Raw genomic sequence first — 14,924 nt, 5'->3', positions numbered from 1 at the left:
AGCGATTCAGGATCATCCCGTGAGGATGAAGGCGCACATATGTCCCAGTAACTGGGAGGGAAATATATCATAGTATACCACGTCGTCTATGGTACCTTCTTTCTATTTTTCATAAAATACTGCGTACCGTATAAGCTGGCTGATTACACACCATTGAATGGAATCAATGTACCCCAGACTATGGCTTTGCAAAACCATATCGTTTTGAACCCGAGCATGTGCTGTATGTCTGTATTGAATGATGAAAAGCAAATCGTACACAACTTTCTACAGAATGCTCTCTGTTCCCTGCCAAACATCTTTATCTTTACTGAACCTCGGCTGGAATGAAACTGTGTCATCAACTTGTTTTCGAGCCTTTCTCATCTCAGGAACACACCGCATCTCGATCTAGAAAAGACTCTTTGATGCCTTATGTTCTCTTTCATACTTCGTAACCAATCTCATTGACAGTTTTCAATTTATCGGCTCATTGTTTAACTACATAGAATACATGGTATACGAGTCTGAAGGTGATCATCCTCTGTTACAACTTTAACCACAGCAAATACTCATTGCCAAGGTCCTCCTGCATTTTCAATGAAGTAGAACCCATAGGGCATTGTCTTCTATACCATTGTAAACTTCTTTCCCGAAACTTGTTCATATCCAACGAGGAAAGAACAAACACACTAACAGTTCCATTGAATAGGTGAATCATGTACAATAAACCAACAAAGAAGTAGACGTGAGCATCGCTGCGTACCCTGTGAGGATTCAAACAATTTTTGCGTGTCTCATATCGTCGAAGATGCAATATGCAATATGCACGACGCCACATTCAGCCTCTTCAACACCCAGACACCATGTGGCAAATTTATTTCACCAGCCACGACCGTTATTTCGAGTTTGCACGTGAGATGACACTTTGGACCTTTGGAAGATCTAAATAGCTGCGACAAGGCGCATTGTGAAGACTCGAGACCCAGGTGAAAGCGAAGAAGCTATGCTGTGTGAGGAAGATTGAACCACTAACGGAAGAGGAGCGTATTATATTAGCGTCCAGAAGATATCGGCTATTCGTTCCATAATGGCTTTATATATACCACGAAAAGCCCAATTTTAGAGATACCGAGTCGACAACATCACGGTGAATCAATTGCTCACAGCATACATCAAGACTGTATTAGCCCGTATCATGTAGAGCTAAAAAAAAATTTTTTTTATGCCCATCGTCCCACGCTCGCATGCAGGCTCAGTATAAATTAATGCTCGAGCCCTCCCCAGGATGACAATGTAGTTCTTTCCAATGAAACACTCTGTTCTTTGCCTGTCAATTACTTGGGAACTATCATGCGTTTGCCAAATATTTCCTCCATAGCAGTTATAGGTGGTGGTCCTTGTGGTGCTGGTCTCACAAAGGCCCTGCTTGCCGAGAAGAAGTTCACCAAGGTTGATGTGTTTGAGCGTCGTCCTCATTTTGGTGGACTTTGGAACTACACTCCGCTGAAGAGATCTGCAACCAGTGCAACGTCTGTTCCAAGTATGGATCCATACAGAGTCATTGAAAAGCGTAAAGTTGATACTAGCGAGTTCTATGAGAGTCCAGTATACAAATTCTTAGATGCCAATGTTCCAAAGACGTTGATGGCCTACAACAATTACCCTTTCCCAAAGGACACTCCATTGTTTCCAACTCATAGCCAGATCTTGGATTACATTGTGGATTACTCAAAGGGTATCGAGGACCGTGTGAAGTTTAACACTAGCGTGACCAAAGTTACTCCGGTTGATGATAAATGGGCAGTCACATCACACGACTCAGTAAGCGACCAGCTTGAAACCAACATTTATGACGCTGTCTGTATTGCAGTTGGTCATTACGAACAGCCATTCATTCCAGACGTGGAGGGTCTGGCACAATGGCACGAGAAGTTCCCAACTTCCATTTTGCATTCCAAATCATACGATGAACCACTGCAGTTCAAGAATTCAAGAAACATTCTTGTCGTGGGTAACTCTGCATCAGGTGCTGATATCGCATACCAACTTGCAACCAAGTTGAACAAGGTGATCTATAAATCCATCCGTTCCCAAAATGTGCTCCCTGCTGGCCAATCCGATCTTGTGCACGATGTTCCAGATCTTGCGAAGTTTGACAGTGAAACCAAGACAGTCCATTTCAAGGATGGCTCTTTCATTGAAGATGTCGACAGTGTCATTTTCTGCACTGGTTATTTGAAATCTATCCCATTCCTCGAGAACCCAAAGCTCGTGACAACAGGCCAAAAGGTTAACGATCTCTACAACCATCTTCTGTACACCAAGAACCCTACTTTGGCAGTCATTGGACTTCCTCGTTTTGTCCTTCCAACACGTCTTTCTGAGTCCCAAGGATGCTGGCTTGCTCGTGTATGGGCAGGAGAGATCGCATTGCCAAGTGCTGAAGAGATGCAGAAGGCTTGTGACTCCCTGGAAGGCCACGAGAGAACTCATCATGATTTGATGTATCCAAAGGATGTTGAGTACTCTAACATGTTGAATGCCCAAGCAAGAGAGGCCACTGGCGACAGAGGATACCAAGCCGTTGAATGGGATGACGAGCAGTGTAAAGTCAGAGCCAACATCAAACCATTGAAGGAGGCATACATTAAGCATTTCGCAGAGACAGGCAAGAGAGCTCAAAGCATTGAAGAGTTGGAGAAGGACGGATACTTCAGCTTCCCAAAGGAGCAGGAAGTGTCTGCTTGAAGAACAACCCCCCGTCTATCACAAGATAGCAATTGGTCATGAATATTCAAAACACAATACCTGTATTAATAAAGAATAATAGCTATAGAATCTAACAACAGATTATGTATGTAACGGGCATGCTCGGTGTTTAGCACTTGATCCAGCAGATCTTAGCCACGTATCGGAGGATCTCCACCACGTTGAAGATCGACACTTGGACAGTTACGGGGTGGTTGATGGGAGTTGGCTTACAAGAGAGGACACGAGAGGACACGAGAGGACACCAGAGGCCCCACGGAGATGTCTGGACGAGTAGGCCTTCTTGTGAGCGTTGATCTGTCTTCATATGGGTTAACACCGATGTTGAAAACGCTGTGGCGCATTGAGTTCCCAGAATGGGAAACTTAGCGCGCAGGCTGACGTGAAGAATAGAAGAATCACACCTCGCTCATAGACAAAGACCATATTATTTACAACCATTGAGCTAATAAGAATGACGGAGACACAAGATGGTCCCATCGTGTTTCCCAAGAGCGATGCTCTTGTCAGTGCAAACAATGCCTTACCAAACATCTCCAAGATTGCTGTGATTGGGAGTGGACCTTGTGGTGCTGCAATCACTAAGGCATTATTGGCGGAGAAGAAGTTCACCAAGATTGATGTCTTTGAGCGTCGCCCAACTCTTGGAGGACTTTGGAACTACACACCACTGAAGACCCAGATTGACCCAACTTCGCCAGTGCCAAGTGTTGATCCAAATAGGGTGATTGAGAAGGTCAAGGTGTCATCTGAAGAGTTCTATGAGAGTCCTGTGTACAAGTTCCTCGATGCTAACGTCCCCAAGACGTTGATGGCTTACAATGACAACCCGTTCCCTGCAGACGATGCGCTGTTTCCAACTCATGAGCAGATATTGAAGTACATTGTAGGTTACTCGAAGGACATTGAGGATTATGTGCAGTTCAACACTTCTGTGACTGAGCTCGTCCCTGATGGAGAAGGGTGGGCTCTGACGTCCCAAAGCTCCATCACTGGTGAGGTGAAGACAGGGAAGTATGATGCTGTTTGCATTGCAGTTGGTAATTATGATCAGCCTTTCATCCCCGAGGTTGAAGGGTTGAGAGACTGGAATACCAAGTATCCAGGCTCAGTTATTCACGCAAAGTCATACGATGAACCTGACCAGTTCAAGGAGTCTCGCAACATCCTTGTTGTTGGTAACTCTGCGTCTGGTGCAGATATTGCATTCCAATTGGCTTCATATTTGAACAGAACCATTTATAAATCTGTTCGTTCTGAGAATACGCTTCCTGCTGGTAAGTCTGATTTGATCAAAGATGTTCCCGACCTGGACCACTTTGACGCTGAGAACAAGACTGTTTACTTCAAGGATGGCTCATCAATTGACAAGGTTGACTCTGTGATCTTCTGCACTGGCTATCTGAAGTCAATCCCCTTTCTTAAAAGCCCTCATTTGATCACTGACGGCCAAAAGATCCACGACTTGTTCAGACACCTTATCTATATCAAGAACCCAACATTGGCCGTCATTGGTCTTCCAAGATTTGTCCTGCCTACAAGAATATCAGAGTCTCAAGGGTGTTGGTTGGCCCGTGTCTGGGCTGGTGAGATTTCACTACCAAGTTTGAAGGACATGCAAAAGGCCAACGCTGAAACAGAAGGTGACGAGAGAACACACCACGATCTAAAGTATCCCAAAGATATTGAATATGCCAACAATCTTAATGCTGAGTCGAGAGCTGCTACTGGAGATAGGGGGTACCAAGCTGTTGAATGGGATACAGAACAGTGTAAAGTCAGAGCAAGTATTAAGCCATTAAAGGAGGCGTACATCAAATATTTATCTGAAACACATAAAAGGGCAAAGACCATAGAAGAGTTAGAGAAGGCAGGCTATTTCAAGTTCCCTGAGACTTTTTGACTCTAAATCTCAAATAGAATGTATACAGCTAATGGTTCTCCTATGTGCGAGACACTAAGCAATAATCCTTGAGAGATCACAAGCTCAACACTGTTTCATAGTTCTTGTAAGCGTAAATAGTGTGAGTTATGGACAATGGAGCCATAACCACCTTTTTTAGTCAGCCTCTTGAACCATATATTCATTCCAAGTGCAACACTTTGGAAGGCCTACATGGAAGTACCTTGATGCAATATATCATAGGATGGTGCTTTCACGAGATTTCATTGTATAGGCAAGCTAGCTGTTGTACGTACAGTGAGTCTTCAAACTGTATTATAGCATACCTTGCGAGGCTCATGGTTGAGAGCTAGGCTCACTTTCCATCCGCTAAGACATGTTAAAAGGTTCGCCAGGAAGAGACACTAGAAAGTGTTGATGTAGCCTCATTGTCCCTTTCTAGGTGTTCTCAATCACCTTCCTTTGTGGATGAGATAAATTAGATATACCGTTAAGTATATTCTGTTTGGTTAGATACCTGAAAAGATACCGAGAGGTTATGGGGCATGGAAGAGGCATATAGGATGCCAATTAGAAGAGAAGTGTAGTATAGTGGGAAGTCGGAGGGACTTGGAATTGAAGAAGACGGAAGAACAGGAGAACCTTGCCCAATTGAGAAACTGCAACGTTCAATTCAAAGGTGATGATGACTATTACACACCAATGGATTAGATAGCATATTAACTTTGATAATGGAGTTTAGAGCTATATCGAGAAGTGATTTGCATTAAAGGAGAATCGATAAAGAGACTGACGCATTTTCCATTTATCACGATCCACACCTTTACTGAGCTAGGGCCATTTAGTGATTAATGCCATTTCATAAGCGCAGAAATGGCCCCATCACGAACCATTATCACTAATCTGGCTGATAATGTTATGATTACCTCAAGTGATAGATAGTTAATCACCCGATTAGATCAACCGAGAGATTTGGAGTGCAAATGGCCATAGCCGAACCTCCACCGGCCAAAGCGATTCACGGACAGACACTGGGTCACTGACCAAACTATGTCATTCCTAGGAATCAGACCTTGTTATCAGTGAGTCAGTTAATCAGTGATTAGGCAATCACTTAATGACACAATCATGTGAATGAACCATTACTACTGGATACAGAAGTGACCTGCATCGAGGACTAACGCCCAACAGAGAACACACAGGCCCTGTGAATGGCGATGAAGTATTGACCAATCAGAATGATAATGACAATTATTTCAAGATGTGACCAAGAGCAACATAGTCTCCAAAACTCCTTCCATGTGCTGAGTCGCAATGCGTGTAATCTACGTGAGATGGTTCTGATAGTGCATATCTGGAATAACTACGTATAGTACAAGAAATCACCTACTAGCTGACGACCCACGGGCCGCTAGAGTCTTGTAAAAGGCAAACGGCCTTTAGATTTCAGACCTAAAGAGATCTTCATAATTATTGCCAATCTTGGTGCAGTTGATCACCGCGGGGTTGAGTAGTAAGGGAAACATTACCTACTTATACTCCATTAGGTGTGCCTCCTTACCAGAAACTGGGTCTCGATTCCAGTTTGGGTCAACCTGTCCAGGATTTATGCACGATGCTGATATCCGCGGGAATCTTTGATAAGATTTCAAAAGCGGGTTACTTGTTAGCGCTACGGCCATGACCATGGCCTAGAGCGAGAAAATCGAGTCCGCACGTCACCCGTTATCTTATCATGCTGCACAGACATTGGTCAGTGATTTTTGGACTAAGGATTTTGTTGCCCAACAGCGTGTTAACTTCTAAGATATGGAAAAAGGGTCCAAAAATAAACTTAGAGCTCTCGATGTGGTACCATGATTCCATTATCAGGGTTCCAGGAGACTCAAGAGACTAACTGTAGGGACTAGCAACTAAGGCTGCAGGTATAGCGTGCCGTTAATCAGGATCCATGAGGACTTGGAACGGTCTCATAGAGCGGGAGTGCTGTACTATCGGCGTCTACAATATATAGAGGGAATTAACTGAGCGAAGGAAGAAGCGTTAAGGGTCCTGATTTCTGTTAGAGCTCATCAGTTTGTCCTGTTGAGTGCCAGCCGTGAAGATTAATGTGTCAAATAACAGCGTCATGTAAACACGCAAAACATCAACAACATAGATTGGAATAGGTAGAGCTCACAAAGGTCTAATGCGTTCGGCTTCTTAGTCTCTTCTTAGACTGTCAGAAAAGCCTTAATCACAACATCTTACCCATTATCGTCCGGGTGGTAAAAGTCCCCTCTAGTTTAGACCAGACCACGTCAGGTTTTATTGTCTTGGCTTTCCAGACCACTGATCTGTGAAATTGGTTTATTAAATTCTATCATTTGTCGATTATACTGCTATACGGGGCAAGTACTGATTACACTTCTCTTGGCATCAGTCGTTGTTATCTGCAGATAGCTCGAGGATTCACCACCTCAACACGTTCGAACAGAACAGAACATGATCTGCAATTCAAACTATATAAAGAGCCGGGGAAGAACATGTTCAAGAAATGCTGTGGAATGTGAAACCTTTAACACCAAATCGAGAACATGTCTGCTGTAGTAGACTTCGAAAGCAAGGTGAGGTAAGTATCTCTCCCTCGGTTTCGACCCACCGTTCTAGTCACATGTACTTACAAAAACCTCCTCTTAATCAGCACCCTGTCTCCAGCTGACATGGCCTATGTGGCCTGTGCAACTGTTGGTATTGTTGCTATCACCCCAGGTATCGCCCTCTTCTACGGTGGTTCCATGCGTGGTAAAAACTTCATGACGTTGATCATCCAATCCTATCTGACCACTGCAGTCATCACTGCACAGTGGTTCTTCTTTGGGTTCTCTCTTGCTTGCTCTGAAACGTCCAGTTCTTCCATATACGGTAACTTTAGATATGGTGCTTTGTCTAACGTTGATGCAGGTCCTCTGTACGAAGGTGGTACCATCCCTGCTATCCAAACTTTCTGCTTCACGATATTCTTTGCTGTGTGTACAGTACAAATTTTCCTCGGTGCCATTGGTGAGAGAGGTAGATTGCTTCCATCCTTGGTGCTTGCGTTCCTTTGGGCTACACTTTGTTACTGTCCATTTGCTTACTGGGTCTGGGATCCAAACGGATGGTTATATAGCTTGGGTGATTTGGACTTTGCAGGTGGTGGTCCAGTCCATATCTCCTCTGGTGTCGCATCCTTGTGTTACTCTTGGTTCCTTGGTCCAAGACAAGGCTGGAAAGAGAAAACATTGAAATACAAACCATACTCTCCTGTTATGACGTTTGTTGGTTCTTTACTCATTTATTTCCCTTGGTTGTTCTTCAACTCTGGTACTATGACCACAATTAGCACTCCAAGAACTTTATTCATCATGGCCAACACACAAATCGCTGCTTCCTTTGGTATGATTACCTTCACCTTTTACGAGTACTGTATCACAAAGAAATGGTCTATTCAAGCCGCTGCTGAAGGTTTAATTGTTGGATTGGTGTTTGTCACCCCAGCATGTGGTTACCTTGAGCCTTGGGCTTGTGTCATTGGTTCCATCTTCACTGCTTTGGTCTGTCGTGCAACATACAGCATCAACGAATGGATTGGTATTGATGACACTACAAGATCTTTCAATGTTCATGGTATTGGTGGTATTGTTGGTGGTATTGTTGTCGGTGTTTTTGCATCTCCAAGAATTGCCGCCATGGATGGTGCTACCGACATTGCAGGTGGTTGGATTTTCCATCACTGGAAGCAGATGGGTTACCAATTAGCTGCTATCTGTGCAATCGTTGGCTGGACCGTCGTGGGCACAATTGCACTTTGTTACATTATAAACTACATCCCAGGCTTGAAAATGAGAGTTGAAGAAGATGCTGAAGACATGGGTCTTGACTTTTACGAGATGGCTGAACGTTGCGACCCTTACATTGAGTACCTACACGGGAAGGAAGAGGAGTTTCAATATCAGATTTACGAAGGCCAGAGTCATTCTTCCAGTCACGTAAACGAGCAACAAACCAGTTATGACTCCAAAGTTCCACCAGCCGAGTCTGCTTGAACTCTTCTTATGATCTGCTTGAAATTTTATACTTTTTAAATTGTCTTTTGTATTGTTTTTAGTAGTTTTTAGTTTGAACTAGAGATTTACAGCTTTTATTCCGTCAAGCTCGAGTTAGTGGGATGCACGTACTTGATGATTCGAGGCTAACGGATGAGGCATGTTAGAATAATGGACTGCGTTCCATAATTAAGATTTAGTCTAGTCGCCGAAGAACATTGATTAAAAAAGCCGACAACTCAACATTAATAGGCCTCAGGAGAAACGCCCTCAAAGTTAAACAAGAAATGGACTCAGTGACTCAACGTATTACAGAGACTTGAATAGACCTCACTATCGGTGCGCCATTAGATACGTCGACGTGTAGGGCTTGTTGTTATCACATCGGTACCAGCTTAGTATGGGTCTAGGATCTTGTGCATGATCACCTCCCTGAGTTAAATTTTAGACTAGGCCCTGATATTGCATGAACAATAAGACTAGTAGACTACGAGGAATATTATTTGGTTGACTCTGTTATTCATAGGTTTTCCAATTTGGCACACATATATCTATTTTCCAAGCTATGTCCCCTTAAGTGGAAGCTTGATCAAGAAACATCAAGAATCATTCTAATTAACTAGCGACAGGCTGCAGCGTATCAGGTACACACTAAAATAAGAAACTGTTATCCCACAAAGCTCGGCCTTCTTGGCTTTTTTTTGCCGACATCCTTCATGTTCTATCCTACCTACCGACTTCGGACCAAACACTAGTTAACTTACTCGATCGTTATCAATGTTTTGTTAAATGTGTTGCTGAATTCTCCAATGACCACCTTTCATTGAAGTTGATCATGATATCTCGTATTTTTCAAAGACTAGGGTCTCATTGGATCATAATCATGGCCGAGTCCCGAGTTAGGACTTTTGAATGTTAAAGCCCGGTTGTGCCGCAGATCAAAAACCGCAGCCATACAAATGTAGTCCAGGAATAACCTTGGAGATATTTCATTTCACCTAGGTTAAACCATTCCTAGACGTTGCATACGCATCAATTAACAATACTGCTCGGCTTATGCTCCATGAAGTTCGATTATCTGTGAGATTACTCAGATTCTTTTGCTACACAGTCAGTGATGAGATTTGAATGTCGGCCATCGTCTGAAAGATAAACCGCATAGAATTAGCCCTAGTGGTGTTATCTCCTGCATGATCCATGTCAGGTTAACGCCCCGAGGAACCTGGATACTTCATGACCTAACATGAACAACTGCCATTTCAGGAATTATCTTTTGAGTCGACCAAGTCCCTTTCATTCTCGAGCATATCCGCGCTGATCGGTGGCCTCAGCCCTGCTGAACGACAATATTGTCCCAAATTTGGCAAAAACTTTCCTGGCTATCTGTTAGGGTGCATATTACTCCATGGTATTGGGCGTGGTGGCTACGAAGACCCACTAGTTATTGATCTCGTGTAGTCCAAGTCTTATCCAGTCTCTAACAATCCGATTACTGATTATGCACGAAAAAATATCTCATCATACATGACGTGTGATTCCATTTAACCCATTGGTATTTAAATAGATGGGTTGGAAGCTCTTTATTTCACCTCGTCTGGGAAATGTTTACCCTTCGAGACACTAGCAGCCTAAACTAGTTCACAAATTAAGTATGGCCGAAGCTACATCCTCTGCTGCCGCTTCAGTGTACGAGCAGCAAGTGAGGTAAGTTATTACTGGAAACGTGGTTGAACAATTGCGTTGGAAAAATTGCCCTGCCCATCGCATTCTTCGTATAGCTAACACGTCTTTAGTACCCTTGTCCCGGCGGACATGGCGTATGTGCTCTGTGCAACTGTTGGTATCGTCGTTATTACCCCAGGTATCTCCCTTTTCTACGGTGGTTCTATGCGTGGAAAAAATCTTATGACTTTGATTGTTCAGTCATATCTGACAACTGGTATTCTTACAGTTCAGTGGTTTCTCTTTGGTTTTTCTCTGGCATGTTCTGAAACTTCAAGTTCTGCTATCTATGGTAATTTCAGATATGGTGCTTTGGTAAACATACATGCTGGTCCTTTATACGAAGGTGGAACAATTCCAGCTATAGAAACATTCACCTTCACACTGTTCTTCGCGGTGTGTACAGTACAGATTTTCCTCGGTGCTATCTCTGAGAGAGGTAGATTGCTTCCATCCTTGGTGCTTGCGTTCCTTTGGACTACACTTTGTTACTGTCCATTTGCTTACTGGGTCTGGGATCCAAACGGATGGTTATACAACTTGGGTGATTTGGACTTTGCAGGTGGTGGTCCAGTCCATATTGCTTCCGGTGTTGCATCCTTGTGGTACTCTTGGTTCCTTGGTCCAAGAAAGGGCTGGAAGGAAAAGACTTTGGACTACAAGCCATACTCTCCGGTGATGACATTCATAGGTTCATTGCTTATTTATTTCCCATGGTTGTTCTTTAACTCTGGTACTTTGACTACAGTTACCACTCCAAGAACTGCCATGATTATGGCTAACACTCAAATTGCTGCTGGTTTTGCAATGTCCACGTACTGTATCATGGACTACTTCTTCACAAAGAAGTGGTCGTTGACAATGGCCGCAGAAGGTCTCATTGTCGGTCTGGTGTTTGTCACTCCAGCTTGTGGTTATTTGGAACCTTGGGCATGTGCTGTAGGTGCAATGTTCACCGCTATTTGCTGTCGTTTGACCCACAACGTCAACCGCTGGATCGGTATCGACGACTCCTCACAGTCCTTTAACGTGCACGGTATTGGCGGTATCGTCGGTGGTATCGTCGTTGGTGTCTTTGCTTCCCCTTACATTGCCGGTCTTGATGGCTACACAGTGATTGAAGGTGGTTGGATCTTCCATCACTGGAAGCAGATGGGTTACCAACTTGCTGCTATCTGTGCTATTGTTGGCTGGTCCAGTGTGGGAACAGTTGCCCTTTGTTACATCATAAACCACATCCCAGGTTTGAAGATGAGAGTCAGTGAAGAAGCTGAGGAAATGGGTCTTGATCTCTACGACCTGGCAGAGTGTGCTGACCCGTTGCTGGCTATGGCGATCGGCCCAGAACACCCAAAAGTGGAGTATTTCAATGGCGACGAGCTCAACTCCAGTGCTGACGGAAGCACATCAGGTCAATACGAGCTCAATGACATGGGTGATGTCAAGCGTCCTCTTCCAGAGAATTAGCCATGCTTTAGTTAGTGATTTTCCAAATACATATACATTCACACTTATCAGACCAAAGTACCTATTCTACTCAATTGTCGTGAAATCATGGGGCTTTGGCTATGGATCCCGTAGCCACAACCACTACCAGTACTATGGCAATGTGAAAGGTGGAACCATAGAGGTGCGTATCAAGCCAATGAGGGGGTGGGTCTTCAGTTATCGGAGAGAGTAAGCATGCATAACTTGGCACCTTCTCTTTACAGCAGGGTGTAGCCACCTGTTCACTTCAGCTAAAACTCCAAAATACGGCCTCGGGCCCAAAAACACCTAACACCCCGAAAACATGCTATTTTAACAACTTTCGCCATACAAATTCAGACGCAGGTGTTTTAGGGTGTAAAGGGTGGGCATCATAATAACATGATAATTGCCTTGTAAGGTTGTGTTTTGCGAAAGCCAGAGGCGTGAACAAGGATCAGGGTGCGAAATCTCCGAAATTTCCCTCCATAATGATTAGAATGGTAGAGTGACCTCGAAGTGTAACATGGATTGTATATGTCCGTGCTATTAACTTACCTAACCCAAGATCTATGGTACACCTGATGCTGATTCATTTACTGGGATAATCGTGCTAGAGCTGTAAGTTATACACCAGTGGTACTATGCTACAGGTAACAAGTTTGCAAACCTTGTGAGGTTATACTGCAGGCACATAGATAGAAGCGGTTGAAGCTGTCGGATGAATCTTCATCGGAAGGTCGAGGTAGTTCATCTGGATTAGTACTGGAGTAACCAATCGATGAAGATGCTTTTGTAATGAGGTGTAAACGGAGGCTTGTTAAGTTTCGTGTTTTGGATGTGAAAAACCGCGAAGATTCTCAAAGCTTAGCGTGAGATCACAACACCAAAATAACGAAGTTGGGAATTGATTCAACCAGCGGGGGATGAGACCTCGAGTAGGTAGAGGACGAGGAAAGGCAACTTCTTCAAAGAGCGCTCGAAGTAGGGTATTAGGCAGAAACTTAAGTGGGGCACGCAGAGAGACTCACAGAGCTCTCAACAGGAAAACGCCAAATGTCACTATCCCCAAGTCTACGAATCAAAAGATCTCAAACATCGCGGCGTTGAAGAGACGACCACTTCAACAGGAAGCGCTTAATATCTTGTATGAAGTTGCGAATACTGTTGGGCCTCTAATGGAGCATTTCCGTCTTTCTGTTGGATTTCTATGTGAAATGTTCCCTACAAACCCTAATCTCTTGGGGTTAAACGTTAACTACGGATACAAGATCTCACTCAGGCTTCGTCCAGCCTACGACGAGCGTTCCTTCTTACCAACAGAAGAGATTGTAGAGACAATGATCCATGAACTGGCACATAACTCACATGGAGCACATGATGTGAAATTCTATGAAAGGATGGACCAGCTGAGGGAGAAGATGTTTGAACTACGGATGAAAAACGTCAAGTTTGGCGGTGCTGGCGACCAACTTGGGGGAAGAACAGGACTGAATGTGCAAGAGGCAAGACTGAAGAAGTTGGACCCACGTATAAAAGGTGGCGTGAACAGACTTGGTGGGGTTGCAAAGAAGGGCGTGCCTATAGAGGAGCTGATCCGACAAGCGGCGATAAAGAGGTACGAAGATTCGAAATGGTGTCATGAAACCGATCCTGAGAGTTTCCCAAAGGACGAAGACTTGGATATAATAGAGGTGAAAGAGGGCCATTTCATCAACTCTCCTGGAAAGCACACGGACAGCGTTATAGAGTTGAGTGCGAGCTCTGATGAAGACGTGGCCGGTGGTACACAACGGACTAACAGCGAGAAAACTATAGGCCAACTCGATGTGATAGACCTCACGGGTGACTAATACAGGTAGCGATAGACATAGGGCACACGTACGTAAACTTAATGAATAATATTATGAAGCAATTCTGTGTAGAGGGCTCAGTTGCGTTCTACACCACAGTGTGATCCACGGTTCATTTTTGCATAGCGCAAGCCATGTTCCTTCGTGAAGCTAAACAAGGTATGAGGTGTTAAAAGCGTTACCTCCAGACAAACCCGAAGACTACGGGTGCACACGGAAGACAGTGCCAGTCAGCTTACTCTAACAGGATTCTAATTGGACCCCCGTTATTCAATTACCCCTGAGCGGACAATCCCACTAACCAATGAAGTTGGCATGTTCATGCAACTTGACACCCAGAAACACCCAGAAACACCCCGAAATCCTTAACTATGAGAGGACTGTACCTTAACTATGGGAGTGTGGAAATCTGTCAAGCAAAGATCTTGGACCAACTGGCCAATGAAATTTCGCTCTTTACTAAGTTGTTGGGTGCACTGGCATGCACGGGCATGCTATCACGGAGAAATCGTGCGTTTTTCCCTCAAGCGGTGATGTCTCACCACGAAGACACCTTTTCGGGTGTAAAAGTGTTCAGTCGCAAGCAAACCTACTGCAATAAGTTTCTGACACCCAAGTTGATTATGTGGCCACAAGGCTAAAACATCTCACATGTGATACGAAAAAAAAACAAGGTGTTTTCATACTTGTTGATTGGCTCCATATTTTTACACCCAATTTTGCCGCCTTCTTCATGCGGTTTGATATCAGCTGGTACTAAGGTCTCCACATTTAGTCAGGTCATTCTAGTATCATCAGTGCGATAAATCTAAACAATGCTATAACGTTGACTTACAAGATTTAATTTTACGCACATTAAAGAAAGCAGCAGGAAGGAGATACGCTCGGCAATATGACCCATCAAGGCCCATGAAATTGACGCTCTGATCGTTCAACCTTACGCGTCAATTGCGATTTTATTTTTTTGTTCCTCTCCTTTTCAGATCAACATGCTGACAATTAGAACGCTTCTCATTGGCCAACCGACTTGCGGTCCCATGGCATAAACCGTTGGCTCTGCACTTTTCCCATACATTTCGCGCTCGAGATAAGGCCACGCTACCGATGCACGACCATGAGCATGCAAGACAAGCGAATGGTTGCACCGTGCGTGGTCCATGT

General features: G+C 44.1%; 6 protein-coding genes across 6 annotated transcripts; all 6 read left to right on the top strand.

The window, feature by feature from the left end:
- Positions 1–1,493: 1,493 nt before the first annotated feature.
- Positions 1,494–2,753, top strand: CYBJADRAFT_166592 (uncharacterized protein). Its single transcript, XM_020214548.1, has one exon. The coding sequence runs from the start codon at positions 1,525–1,527 to the stop codon at positions 2,728–2,730; it is 1,206 nt and encodes a 401-aa protein (XP_020071848.1). The 5' UTR covers positions 1,494–1,524; the 3' UTR covers positions 2,731–2,753.
- A 452-nt stretch (positions 2,754–3,205) lies between these two features.
- On the top strand, positions 3,206–4,654 carry CYBJADRAFT_171821 (FAD/NAD(P)-binding domain-containing protein; the record flags this gene model as incomplete). Its single annotated transcript, XM_020216261.1, has 1 exon — positions 3,206–4,654. One exon carries the CDS (start codon positions 3,206–3,208, stop codon positions 4,652–4,654), a length of 1,449 nt encoding a protein of 482 aa, XP_020071847.1.
- Positions 4,655–7,230: 2,576 nt separating this feature from the next.
- On the top strand, positions 7,231–8,721 carry CYBJADRAFT_188980 (ammonium transporter; the record flags this gene model as incomplete). The annotated part of the gene is made up of 2 exons (XM_020217325.1): positions 7,231–7,265; positions 7,338–8,721. The coding sequence occupies 2 exons, from the start codon at positions 7,231–7,233 to the stop codon at positions 8,719–8,721; spliced, it is 1,419 nt and encodes a 472-aa protein (XP_020071846.1).
- A 1,651-nt stretch (positions 8,722–10,372) lies between these two features.
- CYBJADRAFT_161299 (ammonium transporter) lies at positions 10,373–11,910 on the top strand (the record flags this gene model as incomplete). The annotated part of the gene is made up of 2 exons (XM_020213600.1): positions 10,373–10,425; positions 10,515–11,910. 2 exons carry the CDS (start codon positions 10,373–10,375, stop codon positions 11,908–11,910), a joined length of 1,449 nt encoding a protein of 482 aa, XP_020071845.1.
- A 1,079-nt stretch (positions 11,911–12,989) lies between these two features.
- WSS1 (metalloendopeptidase WSS1) lies at positions 12,990–13,559 on the top strand (the record flags this gene model as incomplete). Its single annotated transcript, XM_020212279.1, has 1 exon — positions 12,990–13,559. A coding segment is annotated over one exon (570 nt), but the record flags the coding sequence as incomplete, so codon positions are not given.
- A 369-nt stretch (positions 13,560–13,928) lies between these two features.
- CYBJADRAFT_166587 (uncharacterized protein) lies at positions 13,929–14,883 on the top strand. The gene is made up of 2 exons (XM_020214547.1): positions 13,929–14,339; positions 14,366–14,883. The coding sequence occupies exons 1-2, from the start codon at positions 14,135–14,137 to the stop codon at positions 14,521–14,523; spliced, it is 363 nt and encodes a 120-aa protein (XP_020071843.1). The 5' UTR covers positions 13,929–14,134; the 3' UTR covers positions 14,524–14,883.
- Positions 14,884–14,924: the final 41 nt, after the last annotated feature.

Source organism: Cyberlindnera jadinii (assembly GCF_001661405.1).
Source record: "Cyberlindnera jadinii NRRL Y-1542 unplaced genomic scaffold CYBJAscaffold_3, whole genome shotgun sequence".
NCBI lineage: Eukaryota > Fungi > Ascomycota > Saccharomycetes > Phaffomycetales > Wickerhamomycetaceae > Williopsis > Williopsis jadinii.
Note: the sequence above shows the minus strand (reverse complement) of the source record. Positions and strands in the feature narration are given on the sequence as shown.

Bases quoted from the DNA above. Each gene is read 5' to 3' on its own strand.
- CYBJADRAFT_166587 (XM_020214547.1), top strand. From the start codon at position 14,135: ATGAGAGGACTGTACCTTAACTATGGGAGTGTGGAAATCTGTCAAGCA. The intron at 14,340-14,365 runs GTCGCAAGCAAA...TACTGCAATAAG, and splicing joins TTCGGGTGTAAAAGTGTTCA to TTTCTGACACCCAAGTTGAT.
- CYBJADRAFT_166592 (XM_020214548.1), top strand. From the start codon at position 1,525: ATGGATCCATACAGAGTCATTGAAAAGCGTAAAGTTGATACTAGCGAG.